Source organism: Delphinapterus leucas, chromosome 12 (assembly GCF_059928025.1).
Source record: "Delphinapterus leucas isolate spDelLeu-1000000601 "Yukka" chromosome 12, BTC_Dleu_Yukka2, whole genome shotgun sequence".
Classification (NCBI taxonomy): domain Eukaryota; kingdom Metazoa; phylum Chordata; class Mammalia; order Artiodactyla; family Monodontidae; genus Delphinapterus; species Delphinapterus leucas.
The window spans coordinates 87,860,497-87,875,717 of record NC_143140.1 but is presented as its reverse complement, the minus strand read 5'-3'; the positions used below and the strand labels follow the sequence as shown (position 1 = coordinate 87,875,717).

The 15,221-nt window shown below is 56.9% G+C and overlaps 2 protein-coding genes across 11 annotated transcripts in view; one reads left to right on the top strand and one right to left on the bottom strand.

Moving 5' to 3' along the window:
- EZR (ezrin) overlaps nt 1–15,101 on the top strand; it is a 54,829-nt gene extending 39,728 nt beyond the window's left edge. For all 3 annotated transcript variants that reach the window (XM_089922207.1, XM_089922206.1, XM_089922209.1), the window contains 6 exons: nt 5,081–5,244; nt 5,624–5,754; nt 6,445–6,605; nt 6,892–6,984; nt 8,254–8,505; nt 8,602–15,101. In XM_089922207.1, coding sequence (XP_089778333.1) covers nt 5,081–5,244; nt 5,624–5,754; nt 6,445–6,605; nt 6,892–6,984; nt 8,254–8,505; nt 8,602–8,766 — 966 coding nt within the window. In that variant the 3' untranslated portion in view covers nt 8,767–15,101. The remainder of the gene's footprint in view (nt 1–5,080; nt 5,245–5,623; nt 5,755–6,444; nt 6,606–6,891; nt 6,985–8,253; nt 8,506–8,601) is intronic.
- Nucleotides 8,958–15,221, bottom strand: part of SYTL3 (synaptotagmin like 3) — a 94,210-nt gene continuing 87,946 nt past the window's right edge. For 6 of the 8 annotated variants that reach the window (XM_089922211.1, XM_022560405.2, XM_022560414.3 and 3 more), the window contains exons 13-16: nt 13,581–13,683; nt 12,558–12,675; nt 11,394–11,599; nt 8,958–10,643 (exon numbers count right to left, since the gene is read on the bottom strand). In XM_089922211.1, coding sequence (XP_089778337.1) covers nt 10,534–10,643; nt 11,394–11,599; nt 12,558–12,675; nt 13,581–13,683 — 537 coding nt within the window. In that variant the 3' untranslated portion in view covers nt 8,958–10,533. The remainder of the gene's footprint in view (nt 10,644–11,393; nt 11,600–12,557; nt 12,676–13,580; nt 13,684–15,221) is intronic. The other 2 variants (XM_089922214.1, XM_089922213.1) reach the window with 1 other exon arrangement.

The following is a 15,221-nucleotide window of genomic DNA, read 5'->3' as shown; positions in this document are numbered from 1 at the left end:
CGACCTTTGCTAAATGATAAGCATTTCACAAAGCGCTGCATTTCTGGGCTTGTGAAATGTTCATATTCGTGTGGAAAACCAGCCTGCCTCCAGGCAGTGGGCCTGGGGTGGGGTGCTCACGGCAGCATTGCCCTGGTACCCCCTGGAGCACGCACTGTGATGGTCAAGCCTCGGGGCCGGGCTTTGACTTGGTGAGCTGTCCTTGCAACTTACCCACGTTAGGATACGTCAGACTTGCTGGCCCCCGCGTCCCCCCCACCTCCTGGTACGGACTGTGCCTTGTTTTTCTCTGACTGCCCTGTGCCCCCGCAGGTGGTCTTCACACTGGCACCTTCACATCGGTGCTGATGTGGGAAACGGCCCCTCACAAAGAAGAGCCTGTTGGGCAGTCATCCTGGGAGGACTTAGCTAGAAAAGGAACGTCATATCCTAGAATTTGAATACCGATTGTTAACTAATAGCTGTAAAGACCCCGGTACATTGTGGAAATTATGTAAACTTTCAGCTGAGTTTGCTCAAAAGATTAAGACAATACATAAGGTAGAGTGGTGGAATGGGTGAGGAGTTTGTTTTTTGGTTTTTTTTGAGAAGACATGGAGGAATTTTTTTTTTAATTAATTTTGGCTGCGCTGGGTCTTCATTGCTGCACACAGGCTTCCTCTAGTTGTGGTGAGCGGGGGCTACTCTTCTTTGCGGTGCACAGTCTTCTCACTGCGGTGGCTTCTCTTGTTGAGGAGCACGGGCTCTAGGCGCGTGGGCTTCAGTAGTTGTGGCTCGCGGGCTCTATAGAGCGCAGGCTCAGTAGTTGTGGCGCACGGGCTTAGTTGCTCCGCAGCATGTGGGATCTTCCCGGACCAGGGCTCGAACCCGTGTCCCCTGCATCGGCAGGCGAATTCTTAACCACTGCGCCACCAGGGAAGCCCAGGAATTTGTTTTCTAATTGGAAATCTGTTCTTTAAAAAACTGCCACTTGAAGAAATTCTCTTATGCTTCTTGGAGCCTGTCGTGAATTTTACCAGAATTACAGTTCGGAAGGAACTTGGTGTCTCATGTAATTTGGTTCCTTAGTTACAGTGTTCGGCTCAGAGAGGCACGTCTGGGAGCCCTCCAGGGCTTGGGCACCGCATGGTGACGGTTAACGCTCAGCTCAGGGGACAGCGTGTGGCATTGCTGTCCAGCTGCTCCTCCCACGAGGGGTTAGTCCCGAGTAAGGGAAAACCAGAGGTCTGGACGCTGTGTGTAGAAGTATTGTCTTCACTGAAAGACACTTTCCCTGTTCCTGCTGTTCGCAAACTCATGACTCCTGCTCCATGGGCAGTTGCACAGCTCTTTTAAATTAACAAGCGTTTAATACAGGCTCTCGGGCTCCATGGTAACAGGTCACATTAGCATGCAGCACCGTGAACCGAGGGTCGTGGTGTTTGTTGCCAGTGTTACGTGGCAGTGAGATGGGGCAGTCAGAGCGAGAAGAGCCTGCGATCCTATGTAGGCTACTGTCTGTTCACGAGACGTTACTGATCGTTCAGAACATTTTTTGAGAAGTGACAGAAGCAGGAATTCTGGGTAGACTGTTTAAGAGTTAAGTTGTATGGTTTTTTCAAATTTGGTTTAAGTTTAGCTTCCGAAAAGCTGGAGAATATTGTACAATCACAAGCTCCCAGGCAAAGGCAGTTGCGATACATCTGGTTGAAGTAGCCGAGTATACTTTTGCTATAATCTGGTTTTATGTGAAGCCATCACTTGAAAGGCGAAAAAGGGAGAGAGAAACATTTGCTGGTCACATGCCGCGTGTCAGGCGCGATACTAGGATGGTGTGCACGGAGCAGGACAGGTCCCGCCCCGTGAGGTGTACACGCCAGTGAAGAGATGGGTGAAGACAAACAAAACGAGTAACGTGCTTTCTGGCAGAGAATTTAACAGTGCAGCTGTACCGAGTGACAGATCGGGGGACGCAGATGAGAGGTGGAGTGGGCGATGGCTTCAGGTGGGTGGGTCTGGGGGGCCTCACGGAGGAGGCGTCCTCTGCTTGGGTGCCTTATGGTGGGGGCTGGCTGGGGGGACGGGTCCCTTGGGGCCCCCACACCTCCCAGGGCTGTTCTGCGCAGCCGCAGGCAGGCTTAGCGCCTGGGGCGGTAGAACACCGCATGTCCAAGTTCACGCCTTTACGTAGAAGACAGAAAAGGAGACCCGAAAGGTCGCGTCACCACTCCGGCGGAGGGATTCCTGAGCTTGCGTGGAGGGCGGTCCCCTGGGCAAAGCCCCCGGCTGAGCGCAGGCCCCGCTCCTCAGCCAGGCAGCTTCCGCCCCCGGCCACGCGGGTGCCGCGGTTCGGGGCCGTGATTTTGACTCTTGTGCTGTTCAGTGCCTGCCTGGCTGGCTCACGGGGCCGAGACAGCTGGCTCCCCTTGAGAATGGGCCTTTTGTTCCTGCCCCACGGGAGAGGCGGAAGGATGGAGACCTGCACGTGACAGCAGCGGGCCCTGCCCAGCCTGCGCAGAGGGCAGCCCCGAGGCTCCCGTGTTCACCCGACAGCTCGCCAGGGCTTCCCTGCTTCCTCCTCCGTGTCCCTGGGGACTTGGGTTCACTTTCCTCATGCCTGGTTTCAGTTTTTAGGACGTCGTTCTCTGCCAGCTAAGATGGCCTCCTGCCCCAGGTCTCATCAGGAGGCCTGGGCTGGAGACGTGGATTTAGAAATCTCTAAATAAAAGTTTCTAGTTTTTGTTTTTAACTTGAAGTCAGGAACTGGCCTTCTTCAAAGGCGGCATGCGAGGGATCCTCCACCTCCCGCGAAGCCATGGATGCTCTCACCGTCTCTGGTGTTCACAGGCCCTGTCTTCGGGCAACCGGATGCTGGGGGGAGTGTCACCTGCAGTTCTGACCCTTGATATTTTTTAAGTGACATTTTTCTGAAGAGGAGTTCGTGCTAATTAGAGTTTCTTTACAAATACTTAGGAACCACAGTCAAGACCCATTTGGGTAGCATGGCTGTGCAGCCGTAACAAGAGATTATTTTCTCTTTGTGTAATAGGAGACAGGTGGGTAATAAAAATACCCGCTTCTCCCAGCTCCGCAGACACCTCCTTGGGAAACCCGATGACTTAATAACAAGTGTGTGAAACCCCAAGGAGAGCCCCCCTCCGCCCAGGAGGTCCGTGGGCTCTCAGGCTTGACATTACTCTCTCCCTAGCATTTTTGGACAGGTGTGCCAGACTGAGGCACTAAGCAGGCCCTTCCTGGGCCTGTTGCTCAGCTCGCCCGGCGTGTTCCTGTAGGTTTTGGAAGTCGCTCTGGGACACGCGGCACCGCTTCTTGGCCTCAGCCACCCTCTCCCTGTTGTAGTGGTCGGCATCTGGATGCTGAGGGCCCTGTGCCTCAGAAGAGAAGGGAAAGTAGGAAGAGGAAGCAGATGCGCCTTTTCCAATATTTTTTTTTTTTTTTTGGCCGTACGCGGGCCTCTCACTGTTGTGGCCTCTCCCGTTGCGGAGCACAGGCCCCGGACGCGCAGGCTCAGCGGCCACGGCTCACGGGCCCAGCCGCTCCGCGGCATGTGGTATCTTCCCGGACCGGGGCACGAACCCGCGTCCCCTGCATCGGCAGGTGGACTCTCAACCACTGCGCCACCAGGGAAGCCCTCCAGTAGCTTTTAGCAAGAGTTTCTAAACTATACTGCCCCTCTGTCGCCTCTGTTAATTACAGGGGTAATCAGGAGCTAGGAAACAAGACCCTGTGTCATCCGTGTCCCGGACTCGTGTGGTCACAAGTCATGAAGCTCTTGGACGCTGTGATTTTGTTCTTGTTTTTAAGAAGGCTTTCCAGGGCTTCCCTGGTGGCGCAGTGGTTGAGAGTCCGCCTGCCGATGCAGGGGACGCGGGTTCGTGCCCCGGTCCGGGAGGATCCCACATGCCGCGGAGCGGCTGGGCCCGTGAGCCGTGGCCGCTGAGCCTGCGCGTCCGAAGCCTGTGCCCCGCAGCAGGAGAGGCCACAGCAGTGAGAGGCCCGCGTACCGCCAAAAAAAAAAAAAAAAAAAAGGCATCTTTCCAGTAGCGGTTTTGTGAGGCGGCTTTCGTTGTGCCGGACGCCTTTCTAGGTCCTTGTGAGCGGTTTCCGCTTTAATCCTCGCAAGACCGTTGTCGTGCAGCTGACGGTGCCGAGGCTCAGGGTGATGGAGCAACTTGCCAGTACCGTGGGGTCAGAGGCCACAGTGCTGCTTGAACTGTCAGTCACCAGCAGATACTTGTTCCCTGGGCACACTGGTCTGGTCCTGGGAACGTAGAGATGAATGAACGTGGCCCAGCTCTCCAGGGAGCTGACCATCTAGTGGGGGGAGAGAGAGCGGAACAAGCCAGCGGGGTAAGGCTCCAGCAGCACCGTGGCTGACCTGTCCATCAGGTGCAGGGGGCACAGAAGTGACAGCCATGGAGGAGGAGAGATCTCGTGGAAGTGCTCTGGCCTCGGGTGTGTGGGATTGGACGTGACATGCCAAGTAGGAGGGACTGTGTGCGGACGTGCTCACGGTGTGAAAGAGTGCAGTTTAGGTGAACAAGGGGTGGGTCAGGGCCGGAAGGCCTTCACTTGCGCCAGGCCAGGGCGTTTGCGCCTGGTCCTGGAGCTGACGGGTTGGCATCAAAGTTCCGCCGGTGACCCTAGCGGTGCGCTGGTAGCAGCGTGGGAGGCGAAAGGTTGAGACGGAGGAGACGGAAGCTCAGTGAAGTAGGAGAGGCTGTGCTGTGCGGGCAGGAATCGGGGACGGACAGGGCTGTGGGGCTGGAGAGGCCAGACGAGGATGTTAGCCTGAAGGCCAGGGGGAGCTGGGCCCGGAGCAGCTTTGTGGTCCAGCCGTGGGGTTCAGCGCGCACACCCCCTCTGCTTGTCCTGCGGGACGTGCGCCCCGCGGCACCAGGAACATCTCTCTGTCATTCGGGGTCAGTGGCTTTACCTTGAACCCCCTTTCTGGCCCCTACTCTCTGCTACGTTTGTCCTTTTCGAAGAGGCATCCAGAAGTGGGTGAAGTCGGGTTTGGAAGAAGAAAGCCAAAGGAAGGCGTTCCCCTTGTCGCAGTCTGCCCTGTTCCCTTCTGCAGGACTTCGTGTTCTATGCCCCCCGCCTGCGAATTAACAAGCGGATCCTGCAGCTGTGCATGGGGAACCACGAGCTGTACATGCGCCGCAGGAAGCCCGACACCATCGAGGTGCAGCAGATGAAGGCCCAGGCCCGGGAGGAGAAGCAGCAGAAGCAGCTGGAGCGGTGAGCAGGGGCGGGCGGTGGCAGGAGGGCCGGTCGGGGCGTGTTCTCCCGGGCACGGGGACTGGCAGCCGTGTCTGCGCTGCTCCCCACAGAAGGGCCGGCGGATCACAGTCTGCAGGGCCGCGGCTCAGCCCTCAGAGCTGCCTCGCTGTGGGCAGGGCAGAGCCCGAGCCCGAGGTGGAGAGCAGTCAGGGCACCTGGGGTCAGTGCTGTCACCAGCGTCCTCTGCTGGACGGAGGGGCCCGGGGCCTGGACTAGGCGCTGGGGACAGCCGGTAACCGAGACGCAGCTGCCCCTCACGTGCCTGGGCTGGGATGACCAGGCCGCTGTGCGGAGTCTGAGCCTCCTGTGCCGCCGCTGATTCCCCTCCCGGAAACAGGCAGCAGCTGGAAACCGAGAAGAAAAGGAGAGAAACCGTGGAGAGAGAGAAAGAGCAGATGGTGCGTGAGAAGGAAGAGCTGATGCTCAGGCTCCAGGACTACGCGGAGAAGACCAGGAAAGCGGAGAAAGGTGGGCGGGGCCTCCGCCCCGGTGGGCTGGGACGGTCGGTCGGCACACACCAACCGCACACACCAACCGGGAGGGAACCCCGTCCCAAGGATACACATCCCGGTTAAGCACATACCCGAAGTAGAGACTTGCAGGAGAGACGTGATAAAACGGTCGTTTGGATTAGGAAATAATTCTGTATTTTATTAACACCTGTGTGGGTTCTGTGCTGAATGCTTTATGCACAGTAATCCTTTGAATTGCCCCCAGGCCTGTGAGGGGAGGGCTGAATTATCCCCCGTTTCTGACGAGGATGTTAAGGTTCCGTGAGATAGAACGCTTGGCCCGCGGTCACGGAGCTGTGCTGCATCTCCCCCGCTGTAACGCTTGGCCCGCGGTCACGGAGCTGTGCTGCCCCTCCCCCGCTATAAGCTGGCAAGCGGTGCAGATGCCGAGTTTCTGGGGAGAGCAGCGCAACGCGAGGGTGCGGCCAGGGCCTGGCCGGGGGAGGGCAGTTTTCCCACTGTGAGCGTTCCCTTCAGTGTCCCGGGGAGAAGCGGTCCCGGCACCGTGTAACTCGGTCCACCGCTTTGCAGCGTTGGTGTGTTCACGCTCGTGTCCCACCCGGTCCCTTCTGGGTGGGAATTCGGGGCAAGACTGCAGGGTCCCTGGCAGGAGCCTTGAGCAGCTCTGGTTCTGCGCTGTGTCTAGAGCTCTCGGACCAGATCCAGCGAGCCCTGAAGCTGGAGGAGGAGAGGAAGCGGGCGCAGGAGGAGTCCGAGCGCCTGGAGGCCGAGCGCCTGGCCGCGCTGCACGCCAAGGACGAGCTGGAGAGGCAGGCGGCGGATCAGATCAAGAGCCAGGAGCAGCTGGTAGGGGGCGCGGCCTCACGGTGCTCAGTTACAGAGAGGCCGCCTCTGGGGATTGAAAAAGTGACACCCGCCTTATAATAATTGGTATTGGGGCTGTAAGGTGACCTGCCTGAGGGTGTAGGGTGGCCCGTGGGGAGGGGCCCTGCGGTGGTTGGCCCTCGGGCAGCGGGTGGAAACCGCTGGACGGGGATGCGGCGCCATGTACCAAACTCCGTGACCCCCCGCTCGCGAGTGGCGCCTGCCGAGCGCGTCCCGGAAGTCACCTCGGCCCCGGCTCCGTCCCCAGGCCACGGAACTCGCCGAGTACACTGCCAAGATCGCCCTCCTGGAGGAGGCGCGGCGGCGCAAGGAGGACGAGGTGGAGGAGTGGCAGCTCCGGGTGAGCGCTGGCGAGGACGCGGTGGGGGGGGGGGCAGCAGGGGAACGAGAGCCACTTGCTCATCGTGCTCTGGCAGCCCCCTGTGTGGGATTACGCGGGTGCCCCCAGCCGCCGGGCCGTGGTCGCTGCGCGGAGCCCTCCTGCCGCTCCCAGCGCCGGTCCACGCGTGGGAAGACCTGGATCCTGGGGGTCTCCAGGCTCTGCCGGGCCGGCGGCCTCGCCTCTGAGGCTCGGTTTCCTTGCAGATCGGGACGAGCAATACCCGACTCGTAAGGACCCCCAGGGGTTTAGTCAGTTTTCGCTGTCATAGTGAGAACCGCGTTGGTTTCGGCGTCAGGGGCGCCTGTCTCCATCTGGGAGCCCCCTTGCGTACCGGGATCGTGCTGTGGGTCGGGTTCAGAGTGTAGACCACGGCCAGGCCGTGGGGCTCCTCTCCCTTCCCCAGCTCTTTCCAACGCTTCCCCCTCCACGGTGGTCCCTTCTGGGGGATGGCCGGCACCTCCCCCTCATGGGTCTGTGTCACCCCCGCCCCATCCCCCTACTCCAGCTGTGTGCAGAACACTTCAGTCCTTAGGTTTTCGGAGAAAGTTGCTCCTTATAAAGTGTTAAATGAGGAACCGGTTACAAAACGGGTACAAGCTAAGCGCGTCTCGGGGTCAGGATGGTGACGAGGTGGGTGGGGTTGAGTGTGCGGACCCCCAGGAGTTGCTGGAAGGACTACTGGGTGGCAGGTAAGAAGGGCTTGAGCTGGGGGCTGGCAGGCCGGGAGGGGCTTGATAGCAGCGCCCGTGCAGGGGAAGAACAAACGGAACACCAGCGTGCTGGAGTGCTCCTCAGTGGCTGGAGGGTTTTGCTTCTTTAACAGTTGTTTCAAAAGTATATGCAGTGAACATATACAAGGACTACAGACATAGAGAAGTTTTAGTACTCAGAAAAATGTCAAGACCTGGTGTGACAGTTTCTCTTGGTGCCGTGGGCACAGTTGATAACCTGCTCAGGGGATCCGGGTCCGCAGACCTGGAGGAGGCTGCACAGACCAGGGCCACCTGCTCAGCCACATTCCTGGCGCCTCAGCTCTGTGCTGCTTCAGGCCACGCCACGCGCATCTCCAGCCCCCAGGAGAAGGGAGTGGGGGGAGGGAGCGGAATCCTTCTTCTCTTAGCACGGACGGTGGCCACCTTGTAGAGCAAAGGCGGCTCTTAAGAAAATGGTCCAAACACGAGGTTCCCCGTGAAAGGTTCGCAGCTGTCCCTTAATCTGCTTTCAAAGGCCAAAGAAGCCCAGGATGACCTGGTAAAGACCAAGGAGGAGCTGCACCTGGTGATGACCGCGCCCCCGCCGCCTCCGCCCCCAGTGTACGAGCCCGTTAACTACCATGTCCAGGAGAACCCGCAGGAGGAGGGCACGGAGTACCCCGGCTACAGCGCCGAGCTGTCCAGTGAGGGCATCCTGGACGACCGCAACGAGGAGAAGCGCGTTACCGAGGCCGAGAAGAACGAGCGCGTGCAGCGGCAGCTGCGGGTGAGCGGGATGCGGGCCGGGCCCACTCTCCCCACGGAGGGCGGGGGGGCGCTCTGTGTGGGGCCTCGGGCTGACCGAGGCTGCTTCGCGTTGCAGACTCTGACCAGCGAGCTGTCCCAGGCCAGAGACGAGAACAAGCGGACCCACAATGACATCATCCACAACGAGAACATGAGGCAAGGCCGGGACAAGTACAAGACGCTGCGTCAGATCCGCCAGGGCAACACCAAGCAGCGCATCGACGAGTTCGAGGCCATGTGAGGGGCGCCGCCGCCCGGGCTCGGCGGAGCGAGGGCCGCCGGCCGACTCTAGCGCGTACTTGTACTGATCGTTCTCCAGACCTACAGCCCTCGTCGTCCTCCGGGCCCTTTAAAAAGAGAGTAGTTACGGGAATGTTCTAGGGCTGGGAGTTTATTTTTCCCCAACTGTATCATAGTGCCAAACAGGCCTGATTTTTATTTTTATTATTATCATTGAATCACTTCCTGTTTTATGCTTGGAGCAGGGCTGAATCAGTTAAGATGCCTGTAATGTCTGAATAACTAACTCCGTGCTGGCATGTGTGATGCGAGATTCCATGTAATTCAGGCCACATCGTGGCTTATATTCTGTGCCATACTCTTTTCTATTTGAAATTAGCTGACATTGATCTTCTCGATTTCTATGAAGGACGCATCTTTGTATATTTGGTTTTTGAAGGATGAACTTTTTGAAGAGTCTGAAGTACTCTCTCTCACACACACTCGCACACACGCTTTCCTTCCTCCAGGCCTTCAGTTCAGTTGATGAAATCCTGTGATCACTCGATCACTCAGGATAAACAATGCAGGAGACTGTATTCTTGGATCATTTTTTTTTCTTTTTTTTTTGCTTAACAGCTAGAGGGCTACGTTGTTGGACTTACACACCTAAATAATCAGCTGTAGAGTGCAGTATTTATATGTAAGTGATGAGATGGGTTCGTAACATTAGTTTAAAAAAGGGAAAGTTTCATTCTGTATATTTTGTTACCTTTTACAGAATAAAAATTACGTATTAAAAACCATGTAACCATAGCACTTAATCTGACGTGGCCTGAGGGCAGCAGTGAGGCTCATTAACCGTTGTAGTCTCATCGGGGAACACGGCTTTTTACTTTTAAGCGTTGCTTGTGCATGTAATCGACTGCGCGCAATTTGAATTTTCTATCAGAGCTGCTTGTTTGGAAAATGACTCGCAGGCTGTTCTGATAATTCGGACTCCAGCCGTGAGGGCCCTTCTGACCCGGTCAGCATCTCGGTCCCTCCACAAGCACAACCTGTTCCGACCTCCTTCCCCTCCCGACCACGTCCTTGAAAAGGCGGCAGGTGTCCGCACTCGCTCGGTGCCGCTTCTGCTCACTCGCATCCTGCCTTTCCACGCTCTGCTCGGTCCTCTTCCTTTCAGGTGTCCTGAACCCAAAGGCCTGCGGGATGCGGCGGCAGGCGTCTCTGGGCAGGTGCTGCCGGAGCAGCCCTTCTCGGACTCAGCGCCCGCGCAGCCTGGCAGCCGCGCTGTGTGGGGCTGGGCAGCCCTCGGGTGACCTTAGCGCCGACCCACCGGAAACGGGCATCCCTCAGCACCCTGTGGGGACGGCTGACCTCCTCCAGAAACGGTTTTCCACGGCAGAATGGTAGGAATTGACTACCCACCACGTTCTTCTTTTCCCTTTGAAACGCACATAACAAGGTCATAATTTTTGCTATTTGATAAGCACACAGGGAGACCAGGGTAACTGTTGAACATTTATTGAAATCGGGTCATTTTCCACATCTCTCAAAGCACAGATAACCAACCTGAGACCTAACTAATGTAGCATCGATAATGGTTCCGACTAAATACACACAGGAATGTGGAAGAACGTCTCAGCGGCAGGACGGCTGTAGACGGGGAGAGCTCACACTCCCCAAGGGCCCTTCGCCACCCTCCACCCCCGTACCCGCGCGCCCAGCCCCGCAGCCGACCATCAGGCCCCGGCACCTGAAACCCCGCTGCGCCCGGAGTCTCCGGTCAGTGCAGGGTGAGGGTCATGTCTGTCCACAGGTTGGGGCTGGAGAGCACTTTCTGCCACTGGAGCTTTGATCGTGAGCACGAGTCTGCTCCGCCCGCTGGCTCTTCCTCTGTGTGAGCGGAGGGACAGATTAGTGATGGCGGCCAGGGGACACTCACCGTCCTTTCGCAGTTTTAAAAAGGACCAGCAGCAGAGTATACAGTAACTTTTCACCAGAACTTAAGACCATATTAAAATGTGCCCCGCCAGTAAGGAGAGGAGTTCCTTAGAGGAAAGGGTGTTCTTTGGACAGTGTTCCTTTTTAAACAAATTGTAATTTAACAGCCACTCTCGTTTCTCTTCAGTGGCCTCGGAGGCTCTGGGAATGTGTGCGGGTGTTTTGGTTGTGACAGTGTTTGGGGGGCCCTGCTCCCCCCCCCATGAAAAGCCAGCAGCACTTCTGCTGAGCGACACTGAAAAGCGTCACCCTCTAGTCCCTCTATTAATGAAATACTTTTCTGAATTGCCAGTTGTTTGGGTTAAGAAGATATTCTCCTTAAGAAAATAATCCTTTTATGATTGACTGCCAAAAACAAAAGCAAATACTGTACCCAGCCCATTTTGAGACCTTGAATTTTTGTTTCTTTAGCAGAGCTAAATCTCATTTAAATCGTTGAAATGCTTTGCTGTATTACCCCTCAGTTGTAAAGTAAAAGCTAGAACTAAGTAATTTCCATTTATGATGGGTTAGGCAGTTTCACAGCCAGTAAAGTCACCTGCCATCATGGAAACACTTTTTCTTTTAATGGTATCCATGTAGGTAGGACAGTGACTAAGGATCACCGATGCAGCTTGGGCCTTATAAATATCTCAGACTTACTGGAACCAAGCCTGGCGCCTCCCAGCAAGCGGTCTTTCACGCCGAAGGTGGCCTGGTCCCAAACGGTTAATTCCAGGGTGGATTGCCTCAGCTGAGAAGGGGTGACCCCTTTGAAAACGAAGGAGTACTTCCACTGGGGACAGGCTTGCTTCTTCAGGACGGGGGACTTCAGTCTCAACCTCTGCTGGTCTGGCAGAGTGAGACAGCTGCACGAGGAAATAGATTCAAACCCTGTAAGCTCCGCCCACCACACGGCCCCCTCTCTCTGTTGGCACCTGCTCATCAGTGAGCCTAAGTGCTCAGAGAAGCGCTAAACCCACTGCAGGACAAAAGTTGTGAGCAAGGAACAAGAAGGAATTTTGAGATTTGGCTACGTGACCTCTCACACTAGGATGTTCCAAATTCCTCTTAGAGCTGAATTCTGTCCCGAGTACTCTGTTAAGGGGACTTCGGGACTCGAGGCCACGTGGCCCTTGTCTTAATCCGCCTCCTTGGTGTGACGACCACCAGGCCACAGCGAGGCTCGTTAGACCTGCTACCCAGGGACCAGGGCTCTGCACACACGTTATCTCCTTTAACCCTGCTCTCAGGAAAATAAATGCAGAAGGGCTAAGGCACTTGCTCAAGGCCGTACAGATAAGTGGAAGGAAGGCTTAGGATATGAACTCAGTTCTGTGTGGATGAGGTAAGCCATCATTTTTCCATTATTGTCACTGACTGGGGATTTAGCAATTCTATATACTTATTAATGGTGTTTGCTTTACTTTTGGAGACACCATTACACCCGAAGTGAATAAGAATGAAGCACGCAGAGTCATCCGTCTTACTGTTAATCCAAGAGGAGATGTTAAGCTAAAGAAATATTTAGCAACCACACTGCTTTCCGCTTGCTCTCCACTCAGTCCCTAGGGCTGATTTACTGATGTCACAAGGACTGACAAGATTTGGGTTTAGTTTACAATGTGGTATTCCAAGCCAGCCTCAGCACTCCCAAGTCCCACGAATTCTTGGAAACTTGTCTTTAACACGCATTATGTCAGATTTTCACAGGAAAGCTAAAGTAAGTTTAAAATGGCTGACACGTTTTGGTGTTCCCTTACAGAGACTATGCCATATGTGTGATAGATCATCAATAAATCATATTTGATTAAATGTAATACTTACCCCTTAACAAATGAGTTTAAGGTACCATCTGAGCGCACAGGTAAATTCTTGGCTCCCAGCACTACCACACAGAGCTGACCGTTACGTGATGGCTCATCTCCCGTCCCTGGAAGGAAAGCTGGCATTCACCGTCAGCACTACTTCTGCGGCCCGTGATGGCACCACCCCAGACTGGCAGCTTAACCAGAGGGTGGGTTGCAGCCCTCAGATCCCGAGAGCTCGCGGGCAGAGGAGCACGTGCACCACTGCACGGGCAGCATGGCGGCAGCGGGGAAGGACTTAAAATCCAGGGAACCGGAAGCTGCCGAGAGTAACGAGGGACCAAGGAGAGGAGGCGGCAGGGGCGTGAGCCAGCTGTGGCCAGCGGGTTGGGGAAGAGACCTCTGCTAACGGGCTGCCGCAGACCACGGGGTGTGTGCTGCTGGCCTGCTGGGGCCCTGTGAGCCCGGCAGCAGAACCCCCTCTTCTGGCAGACAGGAAGTCATGAGTCACTTCGTGGAACTGCCCCTCCCCCCGTCTTCACTCTCCACCCTCGTCTTTTCCACGTGCCCCACGTTATGAGTCGGTGACATCTCCTGAAGCTCCTTGAGGACCCTGATCCTGCCATGCAGCCGCTGCTCACGTGGCCCAGGAGCAGGAAGCCAGTCACTCGGAGCCTTGCAGGCGCCTGAACCTGGAGTTGGGGACGAACTCCCGGCCGTCACGCAGGCGGTCAGTCTGCGAGGGGGGCCCCAGCGGGACTGTTGGCCCAGGCAGGCCAGGCGAGCCGGCCCCCTGGGAGGAAAGCCTCGGGGCAGGTGTCCTAGGAGCCCGTAAAGCAGGAACCGCGGGCCTGGCTTTGGTCACTCCTTTCCCTTCCGAGCTGAGGCTTCCAGAGAACCCGCCTCCCGGGCTGGGCTTCGCGGGTTGGGTGGGAGTTATTGGAGCACGTGGGATCGGGGGCGACGGGAGGAAACGCTGGGAAACTGCCCAGGCTCTGAGGACAGTGACAGACAAACGTTTGTGGGGCTGGAGGCCACCCACCTTGAGCCTCCTGGAGCTTTCCTGGCCCTGCAGGGAGGGCCAGTTTGGCCCGGACCACAAGTTCTCCGTTATTCGTGGGGACGCTGTCTTCGTCTTTCTCTGCCTGTGGGAAGAGAGGATTCCCCAGAGCCAGAATCTCCTGGGCTTCTCTCACTGCCTCAGTTCTGTCCACGAGCGTCCCCTTCCAACCTCCCCCTGCCAAGCCTCTGCGGGCCTGGGGGAGCCCCAGGTGGTGTGGGCACACCTGTGGCAGGGCTGAGCTTCTTTCCGTTTGGGGGCGTTTCACTCCTACCCTCACCAACCCCAGCTCTGCCACCCCGGCAGACGCAGCCCACCAGAGGCAAATGAGCCGAGGAAGCAGGGGGGCCCCGAGGCCCTGGCACGTCCCCATGGGATTGGCCTTAAGGAAGCCTGAGCACAACCCGAAGCTGAACAAGTCAAACAAGCCCACATCGACTCCACCCAGGTTAGTAAAGGTTCGAGCTACCCGTCCGTGCCAGGGACTGCGGCAGACACGGGAAACCACGGGGTCCGGGGCTCGGTGCCCCCGGCGAGGGGCTCCCCCGGCTGCTGAGTCGGCCCCGCCCACCCCAGAACCCACACTGAGGACGCAGGTGGCTTCTCTGGTCGCAAGCGATTTCTGCCAGAAAGTGAGCGAAGGAAGGGCTTGGAGAGGGTGACTGTGACCCCATCAACATTTCACCTAGCGGGGTGAGGGTGGGACGCTGGGAAGCGTCTAGATTCGTCCGGTCCCACCGGCAGGGAGCAGCAGGCTCCCCCCTCAGCATCCCCATGGTTCCCTCCTGTCAGGGCCGAAGGGGCAGGCCCGTGAGTGGACCCCCCGCCCCGATCCGGCGTGGGCTGTCACTAACTATTAGCTGGGATTAGGAGGGACACCTTTCAGTCTGGTGATTTCTGTTCCTCGCCTGCTTATCCAAAGGTGACCAGCCTTGGTGGCAGCCTGCCTCGACCCGAGTAAGGGATCCTGTGGGGAGAAGGCGGGAAGGGCCCCTCGAGTACAGGGGAGACCACATCTGGCACGGAAAATCAGGAAAGCCTTCATGGAGGAGGTGGGATTTAAGGACCCTTGGGCAGACCTTAGACCTGCAGAAAGAATATCCAAGCGGATATTCCCAAGTGGAGTTCTGAAGACGGACTCGGGTTATGAGAAGAGGAAGCGCAGGGCACCGGAGAGGGTGTGTGCGGGCTCACAGACCCCACCGAGAAAAGAGACAGGAGGCCCCGGGCTTAACCCTGTAGAAATCGGAGATGCTTCTCAGGAGGGGCATCGTGAATCAGAGCCTGCCTGGCTTGGGAGAGGAAAACAGGTAAGATGGCACCGGGGACCCTCGTAAAGACTCAGCCTCGCTGCCAGGCTTTCACTGGTGGAACTGCACATCCTACTGCCATTTCTAAGAAGCAGGTGGCAGAGCCCACATTTTCTCCCCCTTCACAATCTCACATCTTGGATCTTGGCACAGAAATGCATAAAGCAAAAAAAAAAAAAAAAAAAAAAAGAAATGCACAAAGCAGCCGCCCCAAGAAGCGCTACCCTTTCCCCCCTGTCTCTCCCTCTCACCTGCGTGGCCACCAGCCAGCTCTGCTCTCCCAGCCTATCCGACACGGAACCCCTGGCCCTGC